This window comes from Leuciscus leuciscus (genome assembly GCF_965113295.1).
Source record: "Leuciscus leuciscus genome assembly, chromosome: 25".
Taxonomy (NCBI): domain Eukaryota; kingdom Metazoa; phylum Chordata; class Actinopteri; order Cypriniformes; family Leuciscidae; genus Leuciscus; species Leuciscus leuciscus.
Window position 1 is genome coordinate 16,793,927 of NC_138724.1, and position 22,763 is coordinate 16,816,689.

Consider the following 22,763-nt stretch of genomic DNA (forward strand, 5'->3'; position numbering starts at 1 on the left):
TCTGAAACAATATGAGGGTGCGTAAATAATGACAAATTCTCTTTAAGAGAACTGTAACAACCCCAGTCCACATTTAGAAAGGTTATCTTGGCCAAAGAGCTGTATTAGCCAATCAGCATGCGGGAAACGTTTTGTTACTACTCTGGGAAAACAAACGGACCTTGGGCCAACTCACACCCAAAACCAAGAACACAGTTTCAGACCAGTTTCTTTCACTATGAGTCACTGAACTTAGGAGTTTATTTATGTTCGTCTTCTTTTGAGTGAGCTTAAGCTCTTCCTGTGACTATAAAAATGTCCTGAGCCAAAATTGACGAAGTAAAGTGTGCCATTCAAATCACAGCATAGCCTCCAAAGCAGAACAGCAGTAAACATTTACAGTCGGATTGGCTGTGTTTTAAATAAGGGGTCCATCAGAGCCTTATGTTTATAGGGAAAGAGTGCTTTAATGGAGTCAAAAGGGGACACAATCTCACAGTCATAAAAGACGTATAGACAAACCTTAATGGCAAAAGAAAGAAACCAATCGAGTGTGAGAGTGCAGAGCAAAACTGAAATGAAAATGAAAACAAATGCTTCAGTGCTCTATAAGTCATGTTTGCCGATTCAACCACACGGGAAAGAAAAAGATTAAGATTATTATTTTTTGCATGCTAATAAGCATCATGCAAAAAAGCAACTAGTTAATAGTGAGAATTGGACCCTAAACTATATATATGGTATATCCAATTAGTGACATATTAAATGTCTTGAATGTTATTGGAAGCTAATTGACTCAAGTTGTGTTTCAAAGATTCTGTCGAGAAAATGTCAGTAAAATACATCTAAGCAAGAACAACATCCTGAGAAATGATCAACACAGATGAACATCTTGTATACAGCCTGCAGTCTCTCGATGAAGAAAGAGCGTTCGACATCTGAGACAAATCATTTGCACCAGATTTCACATGCTCAGAGGATTCATTCAGAACATAAGGAGTCTCTGATTTGGCACAAGAAAAAATAAACTTAATCTAGAGCCCACCAGCATTCAGTAAGAGCCGAAAATAGAAATATATTTAGACTTCTACAAGATTATAAAAGTTTTAGCCTTTTGTCACACTTCTAAATGTTGAAAATGTCCATATATAAACATTTCTGATTAACCATGAATCAACGATAATGTTGAATACCACAAAAATTAATTTCCACAAAATACACACCATTTTAATAGTACAGCCACATGACATGAACAATGTTTTATCATGATTTTAGTGTGAAAATGTCTTACTAATCTTTTCTGTGTAAAACTATATCAACTTTTTCTTTGATGCCATTACCTAAAGCCCTTATAAAATGAAAAGAAATTACCTCCAAAATACACAAGTTTTAACAGATGAATTAATGTGAAATAAGCCATTTTTTATCTCACAATTGTGATTTTTTCCCCGGCAATTGTGAGTTTGTTTATTGCCATTCAGACTTTGTATCTAAATTCGCAACTGCGAGAAAAGTAAAAAAAAAGTCAGAATTGTGAGATGAAAAATTGCTTATTTTTTGCTTATTCACGATAACCTTTTTTATTGTATTATTCTGTGGCAGAATCAAGCTTCCATACATCTGAACCTGAACAGACCAATCAAATATATTTTTTATCTATTTATTTTTTCGGACTATTAAGCATTGTTGCCATCAGCGACCCTATCAGAACACACCTGCAACCCATTTTTGGGTCATGAATATAAAACATCTCATAAACCAAAGAGCTTTAAATACTCTTTGAAGTCTGTATAATAAGAGTATCTAATATGGCAAGTGATAAAGCAGTTTAATAGGATGAATCTCAGCTAATTGGCTGGAGCAAAGGGAGTTCTGAGAAGTGTGAGACACTCTCTGATGGGTCTTCTCTCATTCAAAGCCAGAGATTACCCACTCAACCAAGTGGAAATTCAAAAGCATTACTACAGGTTGAATGAAAAAGGAGGGAGATATTTGTAATTGTTCTTTCACCTGCATCAGGCCACAGCGGTTTTCCCCGGGACATATGGTGCAGGCAGGGTGAACTGGATTAACGAGAATCAGCCCTAATTAAGAGACTGAAAATCTCCTATTATTTCTTTGATGGCCTGGAGGACTCATGCGAATAGCTATTTTGAGTGGTATCCTAATTGAAAAGGGCATGGATTCTCAGATGGGGGAAGACTCTGAGAGTATCCAGAGGACTGTCAACCGTTTGAAGCGCTGAAGTGTCCTTGAGTGACACTCAAACATTTCAAAACATTTTGTAAAATCCATCTCAACCCTAATAATCTCCACCTGGCTACTGGGATGTGTATGCATTTTGTTAAACTGTAAGATTTGGTAAGTCTTTGGACCTGTTACATAACCCAATGCAGAGTGAATTTAGAAAATTATCATAATTTATTCTTTTTAAAATAGTATATTTTGTATCAATATTACTGGGCATGAAACTTTATTGTGCATAATTTGTTTTTAAAAGGTATAGATTTTATTTATTTATAATAATGTACAGGAAATCGTTTTTCATATACATATATATTAATATAAATATATTATTTTTATGGTTACTTTATGCTGTTTTGAACAGGTTTGGAGCAACATAAAGGCGAGTAAATTATAATAATTTACATTTTTGGGTGAATTATTCCTTTTAAACTGTCCAGAATATCGTCATAAGAGGAAAGTAACTCAAATACGCTTGTAAATCTTATAAGAGCCTTGATTGTGAGATAAGCTCTTGCCCTCGTCTTTGTTCCATTTGAGTCCATCTGGGGAAGATCAGCAAACCACCCACAGCTCATCCACCAGCTGTCTCCTTCTTACCCAGATGTGGATCTGTGTCATCCTTCGGTGTTTATGTGATCAGAACAGTCTGCTTATATGATCAAAACTAGCCTGCTAGTATCGAAATCAAGATGTCCATTCAGTCACCAACAGTGAATAGACTGTCTTGTGATCAGTTCAGTTTGCAATTAAGAGCTGTCCCTTTTGTCTGTGCAGATTGCCTCATGGGAAACATTCCCACAGGTGATCAAAGTTCAAGTCCTGACTAGAGATCCTTTCCAATCCTGTACCCCTACTTTGTTGTTTCAATATAGACAAAAATGCCAAAATGCCAATCTATAAAAAAGCACCAATCGTTTAATTACAGGAGGTCATTTTAATATGATGAACATGTAAAATGAGACTATAGCCAGAATATCGAGTGTTACAATTTCACTCATTCACATTAGGCTGGTCCTTATTTTTAAAGTCTCCTATTGTCATTGACCCGGAACTTTGGCCGAATCAAGCAGATTATCAGGAGGCACAGGCAACCATACATGCAATGAAAGTAGTCAATGATCACGCCGAGAGAGGAGTAGCTCTGATTCAAGAATACCATGGCTATCTCACACACTCTGAAGAACAATTGCAGTTTCTCCTTCATGTGGAGGAAGATCACCGACGGATCTATCCAGACTGCAAAAAGTCAACACTGGCTGCTGAGCATCAGAAATGAGGGATTGTTGAAAACTTTGTGCTTTTTTTGAGATTGTTGTCATTGTTGTCATGTCAGTGTTGCTCTGATTTCAATAAAATGTAGTTATTTTGCAGCAACTTTTAATATTACTTGCATATCACAATGACGCCGCACATCTTACTGTAACATAGGCAATCTTCCACATGATTGAGCTACCTCTAAATATAATTTTTGTGTCAACATTTTTGCATATTTCTAATTTTGAAGTTACTGTAAAAGGAACAGTTTAAGAGGTTAAGGACTTGGACTTGATAAGGACCACCCTAATTCACATATGATATACAGTCTCATTTAATTTATTTGAAATCTATTCAACAACAGTGAATGTTTCGTCAAAATGATGGTTCTAGTGAAAAAATATCCAATTTAGGCAAGCAGGCAGACAGACAGATGGACATTCCCTGACATTCACTATTCAACAAAGATTCACTGTCGTTGGATGGATGGATGGATGGATGGATGGATGGATGGATGGATGGATGGATGGATGGATGGATGGATGGATGGATGGACAGATTGATGGACAGACAGACAGACGGACGAACGGATAGACAGACGGGCAGATGTATGGATGGATGGATGATAGATAGACAGATAGATAGATGGACAGATGGATGGATGGATGATAGATAGACAGATAGATAGATGGACAGATGGGCAGTTGTGATTAGATAGATAGATAGATAGATAGATAGATAGATAGATAGATAGATAGATAGATAGATAGATAGATAGATAGATGGATGGAATGATGGATGGATGGATGGATGGATGGATGGATGGATGGATGGATGGATGGATGGAAGGATGGATGGATGGATGGATGGATGGATGGAAGGATGGATGGATGGATGGATGGATGGATCCAGAGTGCTTTAATCCTTGTCAGAAGATACAGTGTAACCCAAGCCTCTCAGGCCAGTATACGATACAACCTTTTGTAGTCCTACACAGTCTATCAATTATTCAACTTCAACCAGCTCACATTCTATACAAACAGAATTTAAACTACTTTCAGAACAAAAGGGATTTAAGTAGCAAACACAAGCTGCTTTGATTGTCCTCTCTTTGGGATCTCGCAATGACCTCAGACTTTATACTCACACAGTGTCAGAGACCAACAGACTATATCATAGTGTCCAAACTTTACTTAGATTTGTATTCAGCATCCTCTCCAAGGTCCATTGAATAAGAGCGGAGAATCTAGACCACACACCTCTAGCCTGGAAAAGAACAGGAAGGGATCTCAAAGCATCTTAAGCTAGCACTCAACAGACCTACTCTTGTTTTCTCCAATGGCAGACGGGAGTAGCTCTTTCAGTAGCATGACAGCAAACCCTGGTCTGCTGTCATTAATTAAGTGGCAACTCAGGGATACTGACCCAACCGGCAGAGAGCCATAGGGGCCCCGGCAGAGCCTGTCAATCTACACGCACCGAGATGAAGATGCTGAGATTCCCGAGGGACAGAGAGAAAGAGACAGACTTTCAATGGGCAGAGAGATCAAGAAAAATCTTGAAGAGATGAGATAGCATATGAAAGACTGGAAGTTAAATTTTAGTTCCACATTTTATGAAGACTAGCAGTGGAATATTAGGGTGTTCTGGGTGGTTGACAAGGCATTGATATGCTGTTGCTATGGTGTTCAAAAGAAGTCGAAGGCTTTGCTAGGTGATTGCTGAGTAGTTGTTAGCCATTGCTAGGGTATTCTGAATAGATAGATAGTTAGCTTGATGCTATATGTAGTTGCTAAGTTCTAGGTGTATTTTAAGGTATTCTGCTGATTTGACCATTAACTTCTGATGCATTTACAAATATCTAATAGGGATACAATGTTATTAAAATTTTGACTCATGAGCATATAAATCCACCTCTATACTTTTGCGTTTTTTTAGAGAAAGTTTGCATTCGCTTGTTCTCTCACAAAAATGTTTGCATTCCCCTGAGAAGCGCAAACAATTTGTGATGGAAATATGAAGTGGGAAGAAAAGTGTATTTCAATGCTTCTGCAAGCAAAAAAACTTTTGCGAACGAATGTAAATTTTCTACTATGGAAACCATTGAAATGTAATCTTTCCTCTCGTCTCCATCTGCATGTCCCAACAGGGGCTCCGTATAAATCCAATATCAGATGATACAAATTAATTAAAAAAGAAAAAAATCTCTAAAATTGCATTTTTTCTGCCCAATAACCAAAAAAATTTAAATAATGTTTTGCTCTTCAGACTACCGAATTCGAAAAAGGATCTGAGTCGGATATGCATAAAAAAAAAAAATTGATCTCCAGAACACAAAATAACTTTTTTTTGTCTATAGACCTTATGTAGCCCCGCCCCTTTTCAGCATGGCACTCCTTGTGTTCTGTCTTACGGTTTGTATTTCCACCACATGAAGGTAAGATCTTACGGATTTATGAATGAACCACTTGTTTTAAAATCTTCCCGGTCTTCTGATATTTGTTATGACATCCGCTTCAAACATATCAATGCTAATGATAATTTTAATTAACTCTACAATAAGTAAATCCACTTCGATAGCTAATAACTCTTCGACAGCAATGCCATAGAAATATACAGAGCTACCGCAAAAGTTGAACCGCAGAAGTTCAAAGACAAAATTCTAAAGATAGCACGTAAGGTCTATTCAATGAAAAACTTCCACTACACAGACAAAAGGAGTTAAAACATCCCTTGAAATATCATCTTTTGTTTTCCACTGAAGAAAGAAAGTCATACAGGTTTGGTGAGTCAGACATGTTCAGTAAATGAATTTATTTTTGGGTGAACTATCCCTTTAATACACCCAGCAGCGCTCCACATAGGTGTTCGCAATAAAAGAGCATAAACAGGAAAGCTTCTGACACTCTCAGTTCAAGTTCAGCCCTCTCTCCCACACAGACACACAAAAGTACCCCAACTCGCTCATCCATCCTTTGTGACATGGGAGCACCACCATTGGGACAAATCAGGGGCCCTCCTGAATGTCACACTCACATGCCACAACAATAAGACCCCCCTCCCAGTCCAGACACCCTACGTTGTTGCATGTCCCACGAGCACCGGCCGCCTCTTGCCAGCCAGGCACAAAACAAATCGAGCAGCTGACAGCATAATTCACTAAGAGAGACTGGCCCAAGGCCATGGGCAGGATGGTGCAGAGATTTGGCTCGCCATCAGAGCCCCCCTTCACCACCAACCCATCCACCGCCCTGGTCCATTCAGCATCGGCCCCTCCACTGTCTCTGGAAGGAGAGAAAAGACATGACTCGGAGTCTCAGTGCGTCCCCTCCGCATGCCTGAGTGAATGTGCTTGAGCCTAATACCGAATAATCTGTTCATCAAATGCCCCCGTGGATGTCGTAGGGGGGAAATCTGCTCCCGTTTTCACAAGCAGATTCGGACAGGGGGTCTGGATACCAAGCTGACCCAAGTGCCAACACCAAAGAGCAAAAAGGAGAGAAAAACACGGAAAAAAAACTGCTAGACACTTTTACAAACGGACACAAAGACTACATCAGTAAAGCCGTTATTCAGAACAACAACATGATTGTGTGTGTCATATCGATTTTATACAGTTAATATTGAGTCTAGGGGTGACCCCGAATAGTCGAAGATTCGATGCTTCGATAGGAGGAGCCTGATTCGACTACCGATCTCACGGTCGAATCTTCGCAGAGGTTTTATGAAACGAGGATCATGCCACTTTGGCTATATGAGGGCGCTCAATGTCTGATTTCACATAGAACTAGCTTTTATGTCAATACGTTAATATTCAGCCTATTATGATAATGCTGTAGGCCTATATAAAAATGTGCAAAGAAAGAAGCTTTTAATAAATATTTTTTAACGTGCGTGAATAAATCCAAACACCCCGTGACAGATTTAAGTTTCATTTTCAATCCGTGACCGACAGAGGAGCGTCTTCGCGGCAAGGATTTAAATCTTTAACAATGTCTGGGATAAGAAAATCTAAAGTCTGGATGTACACCATCAGAAAGGATATTCTCCAAGGCTGGATTTAGCATCAGGAAAATCTGAAAGTGATCGCACTTCTGCCGGCCAACGTTAACATTTCACGCATAGACTGGGTTTCACGTTAGAATGTATTTTATCCGCGCGCACAATTTGAAAAGACTCCAACGGACAGACAGAGTGAAAGACGTTCAGGATTTGTTCTCTCGATCAGGTACAAGTGATTTCAAAACTTTTCAGCCGGTTCAAATTTTATTTTTGGATGCTGTGAACATTTTTAGCTAAAAAGACTGCCTCTCCAGTTGTTTCTGCAGTTAAAAAGACAAAGTTGAAAATTCTGGCTACTATCGTTATTTTAATAATTTCTTTATTTTTATTTTATTTATTAATCTGTCAGGGTTATCTAATCTAACTATTTGTGGCTTGTGTTTTGAATATATGTTCCCCTGCACTTTAGGCATTTTGCACACATTTGCTCCTCATCCTGTGACTTGATTCTGATTTATTTCGTTTTGTATTTTTATTTATTAGAAAGGTATATTCTGTTCTAATTTAATTTAGTGAATTAATTGTTTATTTTTTCGGTGCATCGATGTTGTAGGCTGTAGGCTGGCCTGCTCGCACAAGTAATTTAGCCAATTTAATTTGATTTGCATGTGAAATGCAAATCTGCAGTGTGGCCTTTCTGGAGTTATTTATGTTATTTCTTAGTTTTATTGATCAAAAATGTTTTTATACATTTTCTTCTATATCTTTGTGTGATTTTCTGTACATCGCGGCTTTGAAACGTTAAAGCCCCGCCCCCAGCCCCACCCCCACCCCCATACACATGATTCGACTATTAGTCGACTATAGGCAAGACATGACGATTCTGATTCGACTATGAAAATCCATAGTCGGGGACAGCCCTAATTGAGTCATTTACATTTTAGACAAAATATGGGTAGTTATTTTGTCTGTTTTTGCTCCAATAATGAACAAAGTTTCATATGAAGCCAATAAATGAATCAGTGTTTTGAATGATTCTGTAAATTATTAAATGAATCACTACTTTTGTTCCTGAATAAATCCATTTTCTTCAACAAATTCAAAAACTCATTCATGAAAACGGTGGCTGGATTATATTACAAATTCTGCCAATAATTAGTTTTGTTTGCTGAATGAATCTGTGTTTTGAATAAATCTGTAAATTATTTAATGACTCACTCATAACTCATAACGAAATAAATCATTGTCCTTGAATGAGTTGTTTGACTGAATGATTCAATTACTCAATACAAAAACAGTGGCTGAATTCATAATAATATACTACTCTATTCATACCATAAGATACAAGTAATATAATATGGTTGTACTTGTATACTATTCTGAATGGAGCCAGTCACATGTTTAATTTCCTAAATGAATCAGTGTTGAGTAAATGATTCTGTGACTCAAACATGTTGAAAGTCACTTGTTTCATTCTTGAACGATGAGTCATTGTTTTTGAAAGAATTGGTTGAGTGAAAGATTCTGTGACTCATTCATTAAGAGAGTCACTTGTTTTGTTCCTGAACGAATCAGCGTTTTTGAACAGATCGTTTGAGTGAATGGCCAGTGTGAAGATGTAACCTGCAAAAAAGTCATTGAAAAAAATCCCCTCCATTAATGCATAGACTGACAGTCTGTCTGAGTAAGCGCAAACATAGATAAGCGGAGGTAACAAAACAACTTTCCTATTCTGCTGACATCACTGACGCCATCCAGGGTAATGGATGATGTAGTCAAATATACACTGTATTGCCAAAAGTTTTGGGAAGTCTGCCTTTACATGCACATGAACTTTAGTGACATCCCATTTGTGGCGAGCAGGACGAGGCCAAGGGCCGTGGGAGAACGGCGCGAGGTCGGTGGCGTGATTAATGATGATCGACAACTGCGAAACGCACCGGTCTCATATCTCTCACGGAGGAGCGGAAGCATTAAAGGAGGAGCGACGACAGTGGAGATGGAGAGAGGAACAGGCCAGGACTTATGTTCTGTTTTATGTTTTAATATATGTGACAGCAGTTGTCCGTGAGGGGCTGCTGTCTTTTACTTTCATTTTGTATTTGTTTTATTTTGTTATTAAACTCTTTAAATGTTTGCCGGTTCCCGCCTCCTTCTTCCCATAACGACGAACTACGTTACACCATTCTTAATCCGTAGGTTTTAATATGGAGTTGGCCCACCCTTTGCAGCTATAACAGCTTCAACTCTTCTGGGAAGTCTTTCCACAAGGTTTAGGAGTGTGTTTATGGGAACTTTTGACCATTCTTCTAGAAGCACATTTGTGAAGTCAGGCACTGATGTTGGACGAGAAGGCCTGGCTCACAGTCTCCGCTCTAATTCATCCCAAAGGTGTTCTATCGGGTTGAGGTCAGGACTCGGAGCAGGCCAGTCAATTTTATCCACACCAAACTCGCTTATCCATGACTTTATGGACCTTGCTTTGTGCACTGGTGCGCAGTCATGTTGGAACAGGAACATCCCCAAACTGTTCCCACAAAGTTGGGAGCATGAAATTGTCCAAAATGTCTTGGTATGCTGAAGCATTAAGAGTTCCTTTCACTGGAACTAAGGGGCCAAGACCAACCCCTGAAAAACAACCCCACACCATAATCCCCCCTCCTCCAAACTTTAAACTTGGCACAATGCAGTCAGGCAAGTACCATTCTACTGGCAACCGCCAAACCCAGACTCATCCATCGGATTGCCAGACAGAGAAGCGTGATTCGTCACTCCAGAGAACACGTCTCCACTGCTCTAGAGTCCAGTGGTGGCGTGCTTTACACCACTGCATCCAACACTTTGCATTGCACTCGGCCATGGAAACCCATTCCATGAGCTCTCTACGCACTGTTCTTGAGCTAATCTGAAGGCCACATGAAGTTTAGAGGTCTGTAGATATTGACTCTGCAGAAAGTTGGCGACTTCTGCGCATGCGCTGACCCCGCTCTGTGATTTTACGTGGCCAACCACTTCGTGGCTGAGTTGCTGTTGTCCCCAATTGTATTACCACAGTGGAATATTTAGTAGTGAGGAAATTTCACGAATGGACTTATTGCACAGGTGGCACTGGCAACCTATCACGGTACCACGCTTGAATTCACTGAGCTCCTGAGAGAGATTTTTTCACAAATGTTTGTAGAAGCAGTCTACATGCCTAAGTGCTTGATTTTATACAACTGTGGCCATGGAAGTGGTTGGAACACTTGAATTCAATGATTTGGAGGGGTGTCCCAATACTTATGGTAATATCGTGTATATTTAGTTACTTTTTATCTAACTTGCATTCACCATGACTCTAACTGTAACGCACACATTTCACTATCCAATTATCCTGATGTATAAAATAAAGTCCTTTTCCCCATTACATCCTGTTTCACTCTAGGAAAGGAGCATGTATTTTAGCACTGAAAAATGACACATTTCACCTTTAAACCCAAAATGGTTGTTCTGCTCGGACACTAATTGGAACATGTAGTGACACACACTGCCACACGTCCCTCACAGGTGGACACACATGAGGCATGTGGCAGGGGAGGGGCCGCGTGAACCCCGGACTGACAGCTTTACACTTCGCAACTACCATCTGTCACAAACCCAAGACCCAACAAACAACACAGGGACTTCCTCAGTGGAAAAACAGAGCAGTGCCAAAAAAGTGTAGAAAAAAAGTTGTTAGCTATAGTACAGAACTTGAGAAGACAGATGGTGAGAGAGAGAGAGAGATTCATTCACTAGCTCGCGTCCTAAAGATTCAGCCCTTCTTTTGTGCCACCCATTTCATCACAGCATCATTTATAGAGCACCAAACCGAAAAAGAAGAAAAGTAGTAAGGGACGAGGAAGCAGCTGAGCCCCCGCTTTTTTTCAGCAGGTACCGGTTGGCTATCCCGGTTCACTAGCTGACTTACAAAAGGGCTTTTTCCAAGTCCTGAGTTAAATGGCTTTGGCCAGCTTTTAGGGGCTTTGTCTCAGACTGCATCCAAAAGATTAATCCAGGCATATCGGTCGCCTCCTTGGCACTTCCGAACAAAAAGCGGACAAAATAATGAGCCAAGAATTGAAGTCTAAGTTTTATAAGCATTTGGCTCTTTCTACTGAACTACACGGGGGCTGTTTGAACAATACTGGCATGTTAACTTTGAGCCGAGTTACATTTCTTCTCATAGGGTACACAAAAAAACAGCCATAGGCATACACTAGCCATTTTAATGGTATTAATATCTCCTTAATGGTGAACTCAATTAATTTTTTTGAGCTCTTATTGGTCTTATTATAGTGTCAGTGGTTTTGGACTACACTGACACCTATTGGCCTGGATGAATTAAGTTTAATAACTGCTGACTACTAACCCTGAGGGTGTTTCTCTTTCTTTTATTTGTTTCATCTGTTTTCTCCATGTCATACCACCCATCCTTATAATTGACATTCTTGAATTCGATCTCAACTCAATTTTGCCTGTTCCTGGTGGTTGCTGAATTGATTAATAATTAGTAGTAGTAGTAGCATGGCCAATTGCATAACTCCGCTGGCCATGTGATCTCAATCTGCGATGACTATACACATATTCTGGAATATAAGCCCCTTCCTTTTATTCATCATTATTTTTGTTGCCATCTCACTTCTTTGCAATATTTTCTGTCAATTCGATTTAATATTTGAGTTTAAGCTTGATTTTGTTTATTAGTAATTATATTTAAAGAGATTGAAAGTAACTATGCATGAACTTAACACTGCAGAATGTGACTTTGCCATAACTAAAAATATAAAGCAGCAATTAAACTAAAGTTATCACTGGATCAGATTATGAATTTACAGGTTGCATATGATTATACAGCAGAATATGCTCAGACTATCTAGGCTAGACAACATATTTCATGCTCTCTTGTTCAATATTGACTAACTATAGGCAGTACAGTAGACACTTAAAATAACTAAAATGATCATGATATGGCTCAATGTGAATCAACAAAGTGTACATTTGGACATAAATCACGTTTAGCTAGAAATAAATCCTGTTTAAAGTTTGAACTTCAAGTTCAATAGAAATTTGCTTGGTGTGCGAACTAACACCTACTTTACGCACCTGAACAGCAGTCTATACTATAACCATTTATAAGCCCAGTGATAAAGGAATTATTAAAAGCAGATTAAGTAACCCACATATTCTGATGCCTTACATACCTGTGTTACTGAAGAGAGCGATCTGCGCAAGAAAGAGTGCGCATCTCGTCGCGAGCGCTTCCATTATTCTCTGAATGTGGAGAAATATTGCTGGAAAGAGTGAACAAGGCGAAGACGAGCGCGTCGACAGAGGCAACTCCTCTCCCGAAGAGCCGGAGGGTATCACATTGGTTGGATAACGGTAGGAGATGCTCCCTTCAGCGATCAGATCCACTCCGCTCTCCGCTGCTTGGATGTGCGCGCGTCCGGATGAAACGCATCGCCTGGCGCACCGTGAGTTCGGCTGGATGTGCGCGCGCCGCCCACAGACCACCACACAAAAAAAAGTTTAGTAACACTTACAAAGAGTAAGACTCTCTCTATATAACATTTTATAAATATATAACTATAAATAAGACTGAAATCAGTTATGTTTTATCATAAATAATTCTAACCACAGACTTTAATTATAACCACATACATTTGGATGTTTCTTTAAAAAAATGGTAGCACTTCATAATCGCAGGAGAAATTGCTACTGCATTTTATAGCCTAATACTGTCACACATTAGATATTTTCATAAATAATTGTACCCACAGTTTTATAACATAACGATCATACCTTTATAGGTTATACCATAAATTAGATGTTAATTTAAACAATATCACACAAGCAAGCTGCTATAGCCTATAAATAAGCAAAGCTGTCATTTGGCCACATGTGCATGATTTCGTGCGTTGTTATTATTACAATAGGTGACATATATTGTTTTAGTAGGCCTACACCAATTTGATAATTACATTTCAGACAAAACTTGCCCAAAGACGTTTCATGTTTCACAGACTGAAAGCTGAACTGGAACACCATAAAATGGAGTGGAGACTGGAGAGGCAGAGGTTTTCCCTGTATACCCCCTCAAACGGCTATGATCACTCTGCTCCCTCTGCTCCAGCTCCACTCCGAGTTTTCATTTCCACTTTTGGAGCGAGAGAAAACACGCTCCGAACTTCAAAAAACAACGCTTCCTGCTCCGCTTTCACTCCGCACTCTTCACATCCGGAATTGAACGCAGTGGGCACAGAAATGTGGAGTAAGGTGACCAGACTTCTGAAATGAAAAATGTGGGAAAAAATGCTCAATATATTATTATATGTCCAATGCTATCTATACATTTAAAAAAGGGGAATAATTTTGATTCTTGTAGTACAGTAATAAAAAGTCACACAGTCTTGAACACTTTAATCATGTATACATATATTTGGCATGCACCGATATGGACATTTTGGTCGATAGTGATAACTGATAATTCTATAAATTTGAACGCCTTTTTTAATATATTTTTAATATTTTAATATACATTGTTATGACATTTTTTTATATAATTTTTGAGAGCCTGGTCACAAAAAGTCTCACCATTAAAAGCCATGTCCCAAGCACACAATTATAATGTTCTCATTATAATTTTATGTAGCCTATATGACAAGACTTTCACTGCACATTGCATTAACTGTATTTTCCTTTTTGAAGTGATTCCAATCATATTTCAAGCAATTCAAAACCATCATGGCGAACAGTGCACATCTGAAGCGTCTCAGCTGAAGGAAATAATCCATTATTTATCAGCTTTAATACAATGGCCGTTACTGTTCCAACATCTTATGTATCCACAAAAAAAAATCTTGTGTGTGTTTCAATTTTACTTGTTTTAAATGAGAAATAACTAGACTTCATGCATAAATATACACTTTTTTTTTTTAATTAGTGTGAATTTATAAATAAAGCAACAACCACTAAAAACCAATATTCAGACCACTTAACTTGAGGGAATGAGTATGGTTAAGTAAAACAGTAGCTAATGCACCATCAATTACCCTGAAAACAAGATGTTATGTGCATATTTGCACCCTTTTATGCATGTGCACCCCCTGGGATGCACATATTCTTGTCCTGGTTTGAAAACAGTCCTCCAAAGAAATACCCTTGCACTGCATTTGAACATACTTTCCAATGTAAGGAGATAATGGAAAGTGTGATTATCTGATTTTAAAAGGGTCTGGTACATATTTGTTTTTAAGAAAGACTTTCTGTTAAAGATGTAACTGCTTGATTATATATATTATGTATTCCTTAGGGATCAGCATGTTCCTTGGTTGTTTGAACAGGGTTTGATTAGATACAAAAGAAAAGAGTGAGTCACATTGACTGGAACTTGGCTAAGGGTAAGTAAAAAGTACAGACTGTTTGTAACTTATTCACCAAAGCACAGATGGCATTCCTTTGCATACAGACATAAAAATATGATATTTGTCGAACGTTTGAATATTATTTATTGACATTGAAGGTGATAATATGCTATTTCCAGAGCATTTTTCAGAGTTACAGCAGGCCAAACACTCTTCACAAGTAGGTTATCTGAAGAAACTTTTAAAAAGAATTCGATTTAATAAGAAGAATTTAATAAGAAGCACAACTCATTAGGCACAATGAGCTCAGACTGTTAGACAGATCAAACAAACCATGATTGGCACTGCAAAAAATACACAGCATTGAAAGTAGGCCTATCAGATAATATCACTTTCAGATGCATCTTCAATGATTGCATAGTAAGGAACCAGAAGTGCTTATTTTCAATATTGTGTGTCTTTTGGTGACTTGCATTCATTTAAAAGGGCATTTAGCCTATAGTTTCGGTTCAACTCAATACAAAAAAAGGGTCCCAAAACTAGTAATAAACGACCCATGTTACGCATGCAGAGACCATGTGAATACATTAACATAATTTACCAAGGATTATCCTTAATTTATGCAGAGTCTGTTCTTCAGTTGTAAAACTGCATGTTTCAAGGGGGCCCGCTATAAAACTGCGTTTACATCCATGGAGCAGCCATTGTTTTGTTAATGTGTGTATATATTTGTGTGTAATACTTTTTAATAAACCTAAAATTTGTATTAAAAAAATGCCCTTAAATGACCTTTCAATATGAGTGTACTCTTAAAATGATTTTGATGTTTGGTGCATTTAAGCAACCAGAAAAGACAAATGTAAAAATAAAAAGTTAGCTATAAGACACTGTTAATAAATTCTGTTTTCTTTGTAAATGATACATATAAGCTGTTCAAATTATGCAGAACATAATTACAAATTTTGATTACACTGCACAAATAATAAGTGCTGGTGTTCTGTTTACTTTTTTGTACGTGAATTCAGAACGGAAATATTTTCTGCAGTACGAACTTACGAAGTGTCCAGTAAATTGCTGTTGGGCAAATATGAATATGTCTAAACATGTCATAATGATTCCAAGAAAACAGGATTCCACATTCCGGAGAGTTAAGTGCTCTATAGTGATAACACTGCAAGCATCCCTAAAGCTAACAGAATGCTCAAAGCGGTGAATTATTGCCTTTGCTGATCTTTGTGGAGTTCTACACAGTTCAGCGCATGCATATGGAGTGCAAGAGATCAGTGTGCCTGATTGTAAAGACTGCTTCCCTTTCTGAATCATCATTATTGATGTCAAATATGCATCTTTTTAAAGATTTAACATGCAAGTGTAAAAAAATACGTTATTTATTAAAAGATGGGATATAGATCTCATAATTACAACTTTATATTTGGGACATTATCTCACATTTACAACTATTTCGAAAAATATAACTTTATCTCAAATTTGCGACGTATCACAATTGCAACTATATCTGTCACAGTTATTCTTGGTTTCGTTTGTTCTATGTTCCCATTTGCTCCTTAGTTGTCATGACAATTCATTATTTGATAAATTAGTGCACACCTGTTTTTCTTTTAGTTTGTTATAGTGTGTATTTATGCCTTCAGTTTTTTCAGTTCATTGTTTCTCTCAAATTTGGGACTTTATTTATCACAATCACAACTTTATCTCACATAATTATGTGACTTTTTCGACTGTTTCATAACTGCTTTAAAAAAATGTGACATTTCAAATCGTTACTCTGTATTTCATAATGTGACTTTATATCTGACATTTGGGAGGTTATATCTCATATTTGTACATTTATATCACAAAATTGCAATTTTATATCTCATATTTGTACATTTATATCACAAAATTGCAATTTTATATCTCATTTTTGCAATGATAAAAAAAATTTGACTTTATATTTAAAAATGTGAATTTATATCTCATAATTGCACCTTTATATCTCACATTTGCGACTTTATATCTCAAAGTTCTGACTTTATTTCATATTTTACCCTATCTCAAAACTTACTTTTTTAATTTTTTTACTCTGAGGCAAAATTATTGTTTGCTAAATGATTGTTGTAAATTAACAATCTAAATTAATGGGGATCTATTAGAATTTTTGGCCCCAATTTAAATTAATAAATTAGTAATAATTAGCTAAATTTATAATCTTCAGGACTCTAGAGCTTCTCTATAAAGCATACATGTCTAATATACAGTGCCCTCCACAATTATTGAACCCCCTGGTAAATATGATCAAAATGGGCTGTAAAAAATTAATCTGCATCGATTATCCTTGTGATCTTTCATTCAAAAAATGTGCAAAATTCTAACCTTTCATTGAAGTAAAAGAATTGAAAGTGGGGGGAAAATCACATTATGAAATAAATGTTTTTCTCCAAAACACGTTGGCCACAATTATTGAAACCCTTTTATTAAATACTTTTTGCAATCTCCTTTTGCCAAGATAACAGCTCTGAGTCTTCTCCTATAATGCCTGATGAGTTTGGAGAATAACTGACAAGAGATCAGAGACCATTCCTCCACACAGAATCTCTCCAGATCCTTCAGATTCCCAGATCCATGTTGGTGCTTCTCCTCTTCAGTTCAGCCCACTCATCAGGTCAGGGGACTGAGACGGTCATGGCAGAAGCTTCATTTTGTGCTCCACAACAAATTTTTGTTTTGATTTTGATGTTTGTTTTGGATCGTTGTCCTGATGGAAGATCCAACCACGGCCCATTATAAGATTTCTAGCAGAAGGCGTCAGGTTTTGATTTTTTATCTGTTGATATTTGATAGAATCCACAATGCCATGTATCTGAACAAGAAGTCCAGGACCTCCAGCAGAAAAATATGCCCACAACATTAAAGATCCAATGGTATATTAAATTGTACACATGGGGTACTTTTTATCCTTGTGTTCACCAAACCCATCTAGTGTGTTTGCTGCCAAAAAGCTCTGTTTTAGTCTCATCTGACCACAGAACCCTGTGTTGTTTGAAGATCCAGTCGTGTCTGACAATTAAATTTGCTGGAATTTGTTTTTGGATGAGCGAGGAGGTTTTTTTTTTAAACCCTCCCAAACAACATGTGGGGATGTAGGGGTTGTTTGATAATTTTTTTTTTTGGCTTTCTGACCCTAAGACTCAACTAATCTCTGCAATTCTCCATCTGTGATCCTTGGAGAGTCTTTGGCCACTCAAACTTTCATACTCGCCGTGCATTAAGACAGTATAGACACACGTCCTTTTCCTGGCAGATTCATAACATCTTTAGTTGGTTATAACTTCTTAATTATTGCCCTGATGGTCAAAATGGGGATTTTCAATTCTTTAGCTATTGTCTTACAGCCACTTTCTAGTTTGTGATGCTCAACAATCTTTTGCTACGCATCAGAACTGTATTCTGTGGTTTTACTCATTGTGATGGATGATTAAGGGGATTTGGCCTTTGTGTTTCCTCATATTTAAACTCCTGTGAAACACGAAGTCATAGCTGGACAGTTTCATGTTCCTAGTCACCCTGGTGTACTAAAAAAGGTAAATATTAATGGGAATATACTTCAGAGATATTTTACTCGTAAAAAATTCTAGGGGTTTCAATAATTGTGGCCAACATGTTTTGGAGAAAAACATTTATTTCATAATGTGATTTCCCCCCACTTTCAATTCTTTTACTTCAATGAAAGGTTAGAATTTTGCACATTTTTTGAATGAAAGATCACAAGGATAATCGATGCAGATTTATTTTTTACAGCCAATTTTGATCATATTTACCAGGGGGTTCAATAATTGTGGAGGGCACTGTATAATGCAATTCTCTCACACCTACACACACAAAAAAAAAATGCAGGATTTTCTTAAATAATTTTTTTTTAAAATCCTTCAGAAATTGATACACTAAACTTCAAGAACCACAAATGTTGTGTTGACCTGCCTCTTTTACTCTCCTGGCACTTACATTGTCAAAAACTAGAGTCAGTCCGAATGTTAATGGAGTAACTTGCCTGATGGCAAGTTCAATATGAAGGGCAACAGTGTTTTGTCACTGAGCCAAAGTGAGGTTAAATGCTGGGAAAGTTGCTGATTAGGAAGCCCTGTATAGGGGGTTGTACCGATCTCTTCAAAGGCCACAATGCCTGATATGTTTTGGATGCAGTTGTTAAGCTTTCTGCCACCACAGACCACGTTTTCCCGAAAACTGTCATTGCCGTACCCCACAATAATTTGGAAATTGCTTGGGTGCTAATCCAGTACCAATGCTTTCAGAGTTTTGATGCAGCATCAGCATTGGAAATCCCGGAGAGCCATTGTCAGTTTGCAGACCCATGGTTACCATTCACACTTTATGAAGATTAACTGTCATTGTGCAGCCCAGAATGCAACCAGGCCGGTGTGTACAAGTGTAAGCCTTATTTCCCAAACTCATTTTGTCCAGGTCCGGAGTTGGGTCCACTGCAGCGTGGAGCTCTCTACATACCAGCAGCAGAACAAAACGCTCCTTCACAGTCTCGAACAGAGGCTTTAAATCAAAGTACTTCCAAATGACATCAGGTTCCTGGAGCCCTGTGAGAGAAAAGAGGAGAGGGAGCAGTGAGTGCCTTTTATCTGAGCTTCAGTGGCGCAGCCAAACCCAGACTCACGTCTCAGCCTCCCGATGGGGGACAGTCGACACATACACACTCACACACAAACTTTGGATCTCAGCAATATGGGGGCAAAAGAAAGGCGATTCGAGACGTAGACTCTTTGACTCCACTCCTACCTCGCTTTTATCTGTCTCGTTCTGTCACTGCTTTCTTTATGTCATTCGCACGCTCGCTCTGTGTTTCTATTGCTTGCTCTTTACTATCACTGCTTTACTTTTACTGGTGTTCAGAACACATTACAATAGAGATAGATGTAATATTTTGAAATGCAGCACTGTAATACAAATACATAATGTCTAAACCATTTAATCCATCTAGATTTAAAAAAGGAATTAAGGTTCAATAAAGGGTTTTACAGTCTGGAGCTTTTTAAGTTCCTATTATGCTATATGAGAACCTTTAAAAGTTCACACAATTAGTTCAGCCTAATGTGGATGTGCTTAATTGGGGTTGGAGCTGAACTTTGCAGGACAGTGGCCCTCCAGGAGTAGGATTGGACACCCCTGCTCTGCAACAAATAAAAGTCCAGGAGGGTGGTGGAGCAGAGGCGGAATGGGGGAGGGATTGAGGACTAGGCCCGTGGAGTGGAAGAGCGCCTGAAGTCTGAGGCGGATCAGGGAGCAAGGGTGGAGTCGAAGGAGCAGGTGGCCAGGGTGGACCAGGAGACCACCAAAGCAGAGCAGAAGACCACCACAACGGAGCAGGCAAAGCAGGAGACCACCTAGACGGAGCTGAAAACCACCACAGCGGACCAGGAGACAACTAAGGTGGAGCAGGCAGATGTAAAGACCCTCCTTGGCCGTAAAAGGGCAGGGAGAGAGTTCAGAGACGGCCTCCTTGGCCATGACAGGGCAGATAGAGAGTTCATAAACTATCTCCTTGGCCATAACAGGACAGGCAAAGGGTTGAAAGACGGCATCCTTGGCCATAACAGGACAGGCAAAGGGTTCACAAGCAGTCGCCGCCACCTCAGAAAGAGCTGTAGCGGTCGGTGCCTCAGGAGGAGCAGGAGAAGTGTGTGCGGCCAAAACTTGCCATCACTGGAAGCACAGCCAATGGTGGAAGGACCTCTAAGACCACTGGACTTGGAAGCATTGGGTCCACCGGACTCGGGACCACTGGACATGGATGTGCTGGGACTACTGGACTTGGGACGCCAGCCACTCGCACAGACATCAGTGGAGGGTCCACTACACTGGATGCAAGTCTTGTCCGCCATGAGACGGATCCAGTAGCTGGGATGCTGCTGGCTGGTAAGGTGCGTTGCCACCAGAGCTTGAGGTGCATCCTTCTCCTGTTTAAAGGAAAATTCGCTCAGCAACAAAGTCTGTTCAAAAAAGTCTGCAAAGTTCCCTCAAGGATCATCACAGAGGAGTTGAGATTTGAGTGGTTCATTGACTCCAAAGTGAGAAAAAAAAAAACAATGAGAGACTCATCTGGAAAGTCAGTTTGATGTGTAAGGTCCAGAAATTCCCAGGTGTGGTCTTTGAGGGAGCGGTCGCCCTGACAAGGAGGAGAAGAGCTCCTGGTGGCAATACTGCTGCTAGATCCATATTAAGGTCAGTCATGGTCGATGCAGGGAAAAGGAGAGGCTGGAACTCAGGGGCGGACTGGGACCAAAAAGTGGCCCTGGACTTTCTGGCCCACAGCAGCTCACCACATTCCACATCATAACACATTGGCTCATTAATGTGCAGAATAATTTTTATCACCACTTATAGCATAAAAATATAACACAATACAAAAATAAATGCTATATTTAAACATTTATTTTAAGTAACAACATATATTAGGTCATATTCAAACAGAAAAACATTAAGACATACAACATTATTAATATAAAACTATCAAGACTGCAAATCAGCTAGTCAGGGGGTGTCATCTTGGTGCAGTGTAAGATACAGTACTCAGCAGAGTAGGCTGCACCACTCAGCTGTACAACTCCTGAGTCCCGATTGAAACTATTTTGCAACAACACGATTCCTCATGGCATATTATTAGGCTATCATGTGACATTAAACGGATGCTTTTTTTTTTACGCATAACCTTTCAGCTCCACCTTTTCTTTTATTCCACCTTTTCATCCATGGACAATTATTTGTAATTATCTGCTCAGAGAAATTCGCTGTAATGGATCAATCTCTCTCTCTCTCTCTCTCTCTCTCTCTCTCTCTCTCTCTCTGTAAATTAGACGTAAAAGGGTAGTAGACCAAACTAATTAACAGGGAGGGAGGGCAATACACTCACATGCACACAAAACACACTCCTTGTCGGCCACACCCACGCCGGCGCGATCGACTCACTCATCCATTTGCGTAGATATGTAATATTATGATTTCCATCATTTAAAAAAATATATATTTTTGTGTACCGGGTGGACCGGCCCACATTGGCCAGCTGCCCACCGGGAAAAGTCCCGGTGCTCCAGATGGCCAGTCCGCCCCTGCTGGAACTTATTGCTAACAGTCATTTATAAACGAAGGACAAAAAACAAAGCAAATGCAAACTTTACTGACCATACAAAGACAACGACTGACAAAACCTGACTGAAACAAGGGGCTATTTATACACAGAGGAGCAAACTAGATAACAAGGAAACAAGACACACCTGGGAATACAATTAAGGGAAACCAATTAACAAAAGAACTACAAAAGGGCCTACAATTAGACACAGGAAACACAATAAAAGTCCTTAAACAGCAAACAAGGAAAATGAGACAGGTATCATAACTATAGTAAAATATAATACATAATGCAAAATATATCAATATAAATTGAATATATAACTATAGTACATTCATATGTAAATGTAATATATAGACATAATATAGGCTACAATATATAAATATTACATACTGTAACATAAATAATATTTCATATATAAATAATAATTTAGAAATAATAGTAGTTTTGTATGTTTGTTAACACAATATTTATTTAAATACATTTTTATTAATATATTATTTTAAATTATTTTCATTCAATATTTATTAAAACACAAAAGTTTTATGTATTTTTGAATCTTTTTCATATTGTAAATACAATTTTTTTTCTTTTCAGATCATTAGTCAAAAAATCATCTATAAACACTACAGGTGTGATCACATGATCACTGAAATGCAGCTGAGCTGAGTGTGTTAAAAACCATCATCACCATTTCAATTCAGAGTGATTCAATACAACATCATTTGATTCAGAGTGAGTGA

The 22,763-nt window shown here is 38.4% G+C and overlaps 1 protein-coding gene across 3 annotated transcripts in view; it reads right to left on the reverse strand.

The window, feature by feature from the left end:
- ptprz1a (protein tyrosine phosphatase receptor type Z1a) overlaps nucleotides 1-13,008 on the reverse strand; it is a 58,277-nt gene extending 45,269 nt beyond the window's left edge. Inside the window, exon 1 of one of the 3 annotated variants that reach the window (XM_082159256.1) lies at nucleotides 12,705-13,008. In XM_082159256.1, the coding sequence (XP_082015382.1) occupies nucleotides 12,705-12,768 (64 nt within the window). In that variant the 5' untranslated portion in view covers nucleotides 12,769-13,008. The remainder of the gene's footprint in view (nucleotides 1-12,704) is intronic. The other 2 variants (XM_082159257.1, XM_082159258.1) reach the window with 2 other exon arrangements.
- Between the last annotated feature and the right edge of the window lie 9,755 nt (nucleotides 13,009-22,763).